The 10,174-nt window shown below is 38.5% G+C and overlaps 1 protein-coding gene across 1 annotated transcript in view; it reads right to left on the minus strand.

The window, feature by feature from the left end:
- Positions 1-9,845, minus strand: part of LOC110061463 (uncharacterized) — a 29,250-nt gene extending 19,405 nt beyond the window's left edge. Inside the window, exon 1 of the mRNA XM_020768297.2 lies at positions 7,399-9,845. Coding sequence (XP_020623956.2) covers positions 7,399-7,519 — 121 coding nt within the window. The 5' untranslated portion in view covers positions 7,520-9,845. The remainder of the gene's footprint in view (positions 1-7,398) is intronic.
- Positions 9,846-10,174: the final 329 nt, after the last annotated feature.

Consider the following 10,174-nt stretch of genomic DNA (forward strand, 5'->3'; position numbering starts at 1 on the left):
GAGAAAAATGGAACTGAACGGCAATTTTGTTTCTCCGACAATGTTGCTGTCTGTGGCAGGGCTTAGTTTTTCTATTTTCGACCAAGTCTAAAAACTGAAAATTAAAAATTGAAATAAATTTTCAATTTTTGTTTTTCGACCAAAACAATCCGAATCGTTGACAGAACTGCCCCAGTGGGAAGGGGAGGGTTCCATTCGCACGGTAATTTTTTTTGCCCCAACCCCCTCCCCACAGTCCCCGCTTCCTTACCCGCTTAATTAAGCAGTCTTGGAAGTCACGCTCTCTCTTCGCGGACTTTCGCGACGTTTGGGAACGTTTTGTGAATTTTGTGCCTTTTCGTGGCTCAGTTCTGTCCACTACGGTGAGCAGCGAGACCTTCGACGTGAGCCAAGAAGGAAAACAGTCTTAGTTTTCGTAACTGGAGCGGCTGATGTAACCATATCGAGACTTCCTCGAGCTCTTCAAGCGCCATATTGTAGAATATAGATTGGACTGGATTGGACTGGATTGAATTGGATTGGATTGGATTTGTAACGCGTGGATTTACAAAACACGTAATAGAGAACAAAATCCAGGGTTGAATTAAAACTCCACAATATCCTTGAAATAAGACTTGTTGAGCTGATCGAGCTAAATCCCACTCAATTTCATTATTTATAAACCAATCAGATGCGAGTAGATAACACGTCATTCAGGTCCAGGATAAAACCGTCGGGAAAAATAATAAATTTGATGTAAAATACTAAACTCAACATTTTCTGGGTCAATCCATTGACACCTTCCGTAAAATTTGTGTTTCAGTCATTCTGCTAGCATTCGTGTAGCTGTATCACTACACGCAAGGTTAACATTCGGCTAATAGTCTGTGATTATTGAAATAAAGGTGGTTGATACGAAAAGGAAAATGTACTTTACCCATGGAGTCGCAACACCGTACAGAAGGGAGCCCGCCCTGGCCTAGCCCTTGGCTGAAAGCCTAGGAGGGGCTCCGTCAAGGCCGGGCTGGAGACATGGCCCAACCACTGGCCTATCTGCTGGTGGTTTGCTGGCAGCCAGCCGTCAAAAGCGGGGGTAGGGGAGAATGTCTTTTACCGTCACCTTCACTTAGCTAGACTTGAGTTTTCAATGCCAAATAACGTTGATATTGACTGTTTGGCTGGACACTTTGCTCAGTTGTTGAACATTAATTACCTGAGGCTCCTGTGTTGACCTGGGACCCTGCTGGAGAGGCACATCGTGACGGGCCAATATCCTAGTCAGGAGCGGTCAGGGCACTTGTGGGCCGTTGTGGCCGCTGGGACTGTCTTTGAGCTCTTTGCGAGTATGTTTTTGCGAATACGATCAGATAAACTTGCACATGTAATAATTCATCATGTATCATGCTAAATTAACCTTTAACTGGCCCGAAACGCGTTCAACAGAAAAATTGACAAATCTCACATCATAGGGAAGCGTTTTGCCTCCCATTTTAACGTCCTCCTAAGCCAAACATCAAAGTCGAAACACGAGTACTCGAAAGCATAAGGCAACAGACAAAATCTGAGAAACCCAGAGATATTTCTGTGGCCTTTAATACTGTTCAGAATTCCAGTTTCCTTCTCAAAGTGTCGCTTGGATTAGGTATAGTTTCACTCAGTTCTCGACTTCCCGAAAACAACGCTTGTACTGCACATCCGCTAATTTGAAATCTGCCAAATAAACAGACTCAAACTTCCCGCTTCCAAGGTTGTCTTTAACATGTACCAAGTCCCATGTTTGTACCAATCCCTCGTTTAACAAATCCAATCCAATCCAATCCAATCCAACCCATATTTCACAATATGGCGCCTGAAAAGCTCGTGAAACTCTCGATATGGTTACATATCAGCCGCTCAAGTTAGGAAATATAAGCCTTTTTTCCGTCTTGCCTAACGTCAAAGGTCTCGCTGCTCGCCGTAATGGACAGAACTAAGCGACGAAAAGACTGAGGAAGTATTGTATAGTAAGTAGTATAATTAACTTATCGTTAGTGGTATTGTAAGTAGTGCCTGTCTTGTTTTGTTAGTAGTGTCTTTTGTGTTGCAATAAAAAAAAAAAAGCGACGAAAAGACACAAAATTCACAAAACGTTTCCAAACGTCGCGAAAGACCGCGAAGCAACAGTCCGCCTGAGAGAGCGCGACTCCCCAGACTGTTTACTTAAAGTGCCACTGAAACGAAATTTTTGTATGTGAGATTTTTGCTTAGTAATAAAGTTTCAACCTTACTTGGAAACACTGCAAACTTTTTTTTCGCATGCGGTAAGCGAAAACTGCTTTTTCAGTCGTTCGAAGTTGGCTGGTTAAGCCCAAAATTGGCGGCCATTTTGGCGCGGCCAAAACAGCCTAGGACGTCACTGGTTGTATTACTCTCATGCTGCGCTGAAAATTTAGAGTGACTGTGGGAGAAGAGATTACTGTTCGAAGCCCCCCCCCCAAAACATCTTAAGGACATCTCAGAGCTGTAAAGCAGATAATCACAGTAGCCTTAGACATGAAGAGGTCGAGAGTCGATCCTGGGGCTTTCCAGTCTATTTAATTGGATATTTGCAGGATATTTTATGTAAGCAAGCAAACGAGTGGGAGTTCTTAGATCGCAAAATGATCGGGGCTCTTGGTGAAATGCCAGCACTCAATTAAACAATATCTACACTCATAAAGTAAAAAAGACATGAAAACAAGAGAAAGCGGCTTTTGAAAATATTATCCGGACTGCTGCTGCACGAATCGCAGCAACAACGCTTCGAGTTTTCGAGTTGCTTCGCTTCGAGGAAACCGGACGCTTTGTGAGTTTCACGGCGGACGAGATTGTGCCACAGTGACCTTTAGTCCAGTTGTATCTGCTACATCCTACAAGTTATCACAACAGCAACGATTTAAGAAACCCTCTTCTTTTATATGAGGGAGCGAATTTAAACTATAAAGGTAAACTAAGCTGCCATGACCCTACAGGTATGTTTTCAGGAAACGAGAGAAAGCGTGACAATGTCGGCGGCGAAAGGTCATATATGCAAATTGGTTCAAATTCTGTTTAATGAACCTTCGAAAGGAGTGTAAACTAGTGACGTTTTAACGAATTGTTTTGAACTTGGATATTATTAAATGAAGATCATAGACATAAGTATGTGCTAAAGAACTCAAAGTAATCCATCGGCCGTGAAATATTGTAATTGGGAGATACGTGTAAAAGAGAAGCGAAATTCCCGCTTTGTTTACACTGATACGTATGCGGCGATAAAGCAAACCCTGCTGCGGATCACAATTTTCAAAGATACATTTTGTCTACCACAAGAACTCTCACTTATTAATATCATAAAAAGATGCCCTCAGTGTGCAAAGAAGTACTCGACTCAAAGATGGTGGACCGTTAATAACTTCGTGATTGTGCGGATGGCTGATGCGCTTACGGCTTTTAATGCAGTAAAGTTGCCGAGATATATTCGAACCTTGTTAATAGACCTTAGATAAACGTGAGAATCCAAATTTCAGAACCAGGCTGAAAACAGACGACGACATATCGTGTTTAGGCTTCAGGACGTGATATAAAAGTTGCCACACTCGTCTTCGAAATCTCCAATCGAGTACTCAAGATGTTTGAAAAGTATACTACGCTGTTCTAATCTGTAGCATTTATTTTGGTGAATCTACACTCTGTGGCGCCCTCCAACGTTTATGATGTGTATTTCCTGTCAAGGCTGGACAGAAATTACAAGGTAGAAAACTAGTAGGTATCGACAATATGAAGAATAAACTTGAATAACTCAAGTGAAAACAAGAGAGAATCTATAGCGCTTCTTGCGTGAATACAACCAGTGACGTCACAAGGTCCTTAAACTCGGTTCCAGAGCCCGGACACAGTTTTGCTCCAAAAAGTCGATTTCAACATCTAAAAAAAGCACTTTCCGTTAGGATATGGCAGAAATAAAGTTCACCATTACTTTAAGCACGTTTGAAACTATAGATTGGGATAAAAAAAGAGACTACGAAAATTTCGTTTCAGTGGCACTTTAAGCAGGGAAGGAGGCGGAGCAGTGGGGAGGGGGCCTGGCGGCTAAAAATTTACCATACGATTAGACCCCCTCCCTCTGGGGCAGTTCTGTCAGTGATTTGGAATGTTTTGGCCAAAAAAAACAAAAATTGAAAATTGCAATCAATTTTCAATTTTCAATTTTTAGACTTCCGTCGAAAATAGAAAAATTAAGCCATGCCACAGACTGCAACATTGTCGGAGAAACAAAATTGCCGCTCAGGTCCATTTTTCTCTTCATTGTTGACAGGATTATATCCAAAATATAAGTTCTGTTTCAATGTTCTACCGAAAGGAAAATAGTCAAACATTTTCAATTTCGCTTTTTCTTACTTTTTATGATAAAAAATCATGAAAATCAAAAATTGACATCAATTTTCAATTTTTGATTTGGATTGAAAATTGAATGGACGAATGACCCAGGGACCCGGATGGTCAAATATTTGTATTTTTGACATATTTTGAAAAGCTCTCGCGTCGCTCACAATCATTTACCCAAAGAAATTTTTACAGGAATCTGTAGACCATCCTTCTGCGATTCAACCACCAGAAGCTTAATCCATTTGAAGGTTTCGCACATGGTGAAAATTAATAATATTTACGAAGTCCTTTTAAGCGAATGAAATCCATGCCTTTGAAATTTAATTATTTTGCACCCAAAAAGACAACACAGCATTCCCTAAAATCAACCCAGTACACATTTAAACATTGCACAAAAATATTTGAGTGTTTTAAAGACGGAAGAATGATATGGTTTTGCATGCGGGGCTCTCAAACTTGGTTAATAAAATGGTGCGTCAAATGGCGATTTTAACGGAATTTGGTAATTTGCATATTTCTTTGAAATAAAAGGATATTTTGCCAAAAAAACTATCCAGTACTTTTTGTCATGCCCTAGCCTATCTACCATAAAAATATGAGTGAAATCGAATTTTCGACCCATTCCACGAAATTAAGAATTTGTCTGATTTTTACAGGCAGGCACTCTTAAAAGGGTTTTTTTTTGTTTTCTTTTTCAAATTTTACGTTTGGCTTTCACGGCTTTCATCTAAAATAGTTGAAAAATTCAATCTGATTTCTGAATTGGCCCACGGAAGAAAATTTAGTGGTGAACAATAAAGACAATAGCGTGTTTATGTCTCGGAACTATCGGTCTGATAGTTGCCCCTTGGAAATTTGATGTTCTTAAAACAAATATTTGCCCGAGAAGCCGAGGCTTCGAGAGCAAATATGCTAGTTTTAAGAACATCAAATTTCCGCGGGGCAACTATCAGCCGATAGTTCCTTGACAGAAACACTCTATTGTTTAAATAGTACCCGTCTGCGAAGAGGTTCATGGAATGAAGCTTCCTCGTAGCTCCAATAGTTCTATTTTTTTAGAAAAAAAAAATCGTTGCGTAGTTTAAGAGTGAAATTTTGTGGTTCATGATGAAACTGATGAAGCAAATTCGCTATTAGAGCAAATAGTCTTGCAAATACTTGTAAATATATTTAATTCTTTGTTTTTGTTTTTGTTTTTGTTTTGATCTTCAGTGTAATTGAATTCGAGCAAATAAAAAAATAAATAAATATCACAGATTTCAAGTTAGCAGAATATCCCTTCCGTCCTCGTCCGTCATAAAAGATGAAAACGTTTGTAGGGGCCTTAAGAGATGGTGGTTATCATCAACCAACAAAATCAGTAGCGTCCTGTTTTAACTTGGAAAAGTAAATTACTTTTAGAGGCGCTTACACTAGTAGAAATTTAATTTTTTTTTTTCATTGCATACCCCAGTGTCTGAGAGATAAGCCATTATTACATCCAATGTATCGAAATCTAGTATGTACATTTGTAGGATGCATATAGAATGCTTATTTTTCTATGGTAAGAGTTTCCACAACAAGCAAAAGATGATTCTAGAAATTGTAAATCACTCTCTCTGACGTCATACCATAATGATTAGTATGCGTCAGTTTGTCCCGTGCGCAGCATTTAATTACAGACTGTTTATTGATTAGATCAAACAATAAAGAGTGCAAAACAAGCAATAGATATGTCCAGAAATTGTAACAACGACAATTCCATTCCCTTTGACGTGATATAAAACTTACTGTATTATGTTTTGTACGTATATTCAGCCAAATTAACTAATTGCCTTTTCTTAGGTATGTAGAAGCTTAAGAACAGTTAAGACATGCTGTTTGTTTCATTTAAATCAATTGAGATTATATGTTTTCCTACTGTACTAAAAGATGAATATTGCTAACATGCAATTAATATTTTTGTTAAAAAATGGATCATTGGATAATGCAATTCGAGAGTTTTCAGTTAGCCATCATGGGTCATTAGCCATTATACAATGCTGTACAAATATGGTAAGCTTACGCGTGATTTTTTGGGGCGCTTTTAGTTTTGTTTTAGTTTAGTTTTCTTTATTTTGGGGGCGTTTTTAATAAAACAATTATTCTACTCGCGCTTGTTGGATATGTGATGACTATAGCCAACTCATATCCAACGTGGAATAATTGTTAGCTAATTGTTAAATAATCTGTGGTTTCTAGTCAGTACAATTATTTACGCACGAATAACTATGTTTGTGGTCAAGGAGTTTATTGACATCGTTTTTTATCCATCTAAATTCCACGGACTTAAATTAACTGACTTGCTAAACAGAAAGATTTGCCATCTAGGCAAATATCTCTCACCATGTCTTGCTGTAAATTTCAAGAGCAGACATGTCTTACAACAACTAAAATAAAAATAAAGCAACAATCATTCCACCCTCATTTTTTTATTACAACGATCGTATACTTCTCTCCAAGAGCAAATCAAGCAAATCTAGGTCGAACAGGACACTTCAATAATTTTTTTTTGTCACTGTGTAATCTGTGTTGTTCGATATTGTTTAATCACTGATGTTTTGAATTAACGACTCGTAATTAAATAAAGTTAACACATTTAGCGTGTCTACGTGAGCAAACAAACACCTGCTTGCTTAGGGGATTGTACAGTTGATCTTTGAATTACTATGTCTATGGAACTGACCTTTTTCAACCACGATATTTGCCGATTCAGTGACAATACGAAACTAGTCATCGTCAGATTGTGTTTTTGTCGACGTTATGTTAATATTGTGGTAAATCAGAAATGTCCGCTAATAAAACTTCTTATAAAAACCAAGGGTAACAAGAGAATTACTGAAAAGAAGATGCAACGACTTGCACCAAGAGATTCTGCAGGGCCATACTTTAGCTATCGTAACTCTACCGTTATGTGGCTCAGCACACTGATTGTTTTGGACTTACCAATCAATAGTGCATATCAACGAAACTATGCTGGCAATAAATAGAAGCAAAATAATTCAGAAATCTTACCATTTGACAGGCAATGTCCCGGGCTAAGGGCAAAAATGAAGATTGCTGTTAAAATAAGCATCTTCCAAAGCGAACCTCGGTCAGAGTCCGTTATTAATGAAGTCATTAACAGCACATGCATGGTATTTAGCGGAGGTGAAAGTCACTCATGCACGGGAAGCACGTTTGCTATGTATTGCGTCACGAATTCTCCTGTATTGATACACGAAAGAACATCGCAGTTGTGAAACGTTTTCCGACATGAACGGGATTCGAAACCACGACTGCTGTGATAGCAAGAGACAGGGGTTTGCTAGAAAGTAATAATAATTATATTTTCCACAATTGCCACGAAATTAAATACGGCGACATCCCTCGTATAAGAAAACAATATTTTTTAAAAAAGACGATTCTTTCACGTGTAAAGCAAAAATATTCACTGCCTGCATAATAACAAAAACATACAGAAAATTAGCTTTGTTGTAAAACTAAAGATAAACGAATCTTCAAAAAGAAGTATTAATAATATACAAAACGCTTATTGGCTAAACACATGTATAGCTTTTGATCATGAACTGCAGGTCTGCAACTGACCCATTACCTCTCTGGCCCTGTCTGGACACGCGGCGAATGACTGTAGAATGTGCGACTGTGTCCGATCAATCCAGTTCTACTTTTGCCTCTAAACCTCATCTTGGAGAAGTTAAGGGACAGCCATACCAAGAAATTTAAGAATTATGAGCAAAATAATCCGTCCGACTGGTGTTGATTTTAAACTACAAGGATTTCGTTGGACCAACATGCGGAGGGAGATGTTTCTCTACGAAATAAATTAGTCCCAGTAATAGAGCGCTGACTAAAGGTACTTTTTATTGAGCATGCAGTAGATAAACTTGAGGCTGAAGAAAAGTACTTTATGACGCCAAGTGCCGCTATCATTTCTTACCGTACCCAATTTTGCAATGAAGCCCGGCAATTAGAAGCCGTGTCTACTGTTCTGATATCCTACGATATCAAGTCACTGACGTGATAGGGCTACGATATCATGCTCACTTGAACGAATTTGGGTGGGAATACATACCTAATCGAACCATTTTGGGTAGGCTACGTTGACATATCAGTTTGGGTTGCGCTCGCCATGAGTATTTCGCTCGACTACCTCTCGCCATACCTTGTTATGTCGGTACTAATAACATTGTGGCTTCGACTCCTATAGGAGTTAGTAGCCACAAAAATACACTGTTTCCCAATCCAATATAAAAGGAACTGTATCACTCGCGCTTTTAACGGTGCTTTTAAAACTGAATTCATCACGGTTCAAAAATATTAACAGCCGTAAACAGCCCCCAAATATCCTGACGCAAAAACCCTAGTTTAGGTGGATTGGAACTTCTTACGCAAATACCAAAAGTGGCCCTGCGGTATAAATATAGATCATGCATTTACTAATCCCCCTCCTGTCAAAAATAATTAAATGTTAGATTAGTAAAATCGTGTTGATATTATTCGCCTTCACCTCCCTAAGAAACGCATTCAGCCTTATAAGTACTTACCGAGGGATGCATAACTTAAATGTATATGAACAGTAACTTACCACATAACGGAAAATTCGGAAATACTACGTCATGAAGAATAATGAAAAGGCAAGGTGTTTTGTTCTCTTGGCACAATTCACAGGTCGCAATAATACAGAGGAGGAAACGTTTGCAAAACGCTTACAAATTTCTTCGTTTAAGCAAGAACTGGAAGGACTTGATCGAAAACATTCAATACGACACAGCAATCACGTGGTAATGAAATTGTTTCACATTCTTGAAGTACAAGAGGTTGGGAGCACGGAGGAATATCATCTGAATGGATTTCTTGTCAAGGTTCATGTAGTAGAGGATACGGATCTTTGATGGATTCAATGACTTGTTCAACCCTATTCTAACAGCGTGATCTGATTTATCTGAAAAGAAGATGATTCTCAGTGCCGTGACCTTATATATATAGACTAAAACAGCCAATTCATTTTGAACATACCAGTTTGTGACAAAATTATATCAGGTTGATCGGATATACAGACGAAAGAAGAAGATAACATATACTATATATATTTATTTTAACATTTGTGTGTTATCCGGTCGTGATGGCCTTGACCTGACATTAATAATTTGACGTAACTGATCAAAATTCATTTAACTCTTGTTAGCCTGTTTAATTGAGAGTTGAGATATCTTGGCTGATAACATAACGACTTATATCCATCAAACAGAATTCACTGTTGGACTTATCTCCAGCAGTGCAGCTGGCAGTAGTACTAATAAGCTCGATCCGAGAGAGTACTAAATATTAAAGATAGCAGCTTGCACATAATAGCCAAGGTAGTGACCCTTCATGTAAATTCAAGTTGGTCCGTTTGAGTTTCGATGTTACGGATGTGTTTACCAAAACATCTTCAATCTTTTTTCTGAAAACAGCTCAAAAAAATTCAAAAGTTCAAATCTGTTTCTTTCTCTTTGGCGTTGATTAGAATGAGGCTTGATAGAAACGTCAATTTATTCCAAACAGAGACATGCTTGCGGCAACATTGAACAAAGTGAAGATAATCACAATGAACTTTTTATAAGTGGCCACTTTCTAGTCGAACTCGTACTCAGTCTTACCATAGCCTTTTCCAAAACAAAGCCAAAGAAGTGTTTTTGGCGGCCGCTTAAGAGAGGTCCGACTGTATATAACAAAATAAGATATATACCGCTTAACAAACTTGAAGTAAAAAACCTAAAAACACAACGAAAAGAAAAGGCCGGCACGA

Source organism: Orbicella faveolata, unplaced genomic scaffold (assembly GCF_042242905.1).
Source record: "Orbicella faveolata isolate gen_17 unplaced genomic scaffold, um_ofav_v1 contig_12, whole genome shotgun sequence".
Classification (NCBI taxonomy): Eukaryota; Metazoa; Cnidaria; class Anthozoa; order Scleractinia; family Merulinidae; genus Orbicella; species Orbicella faveolata.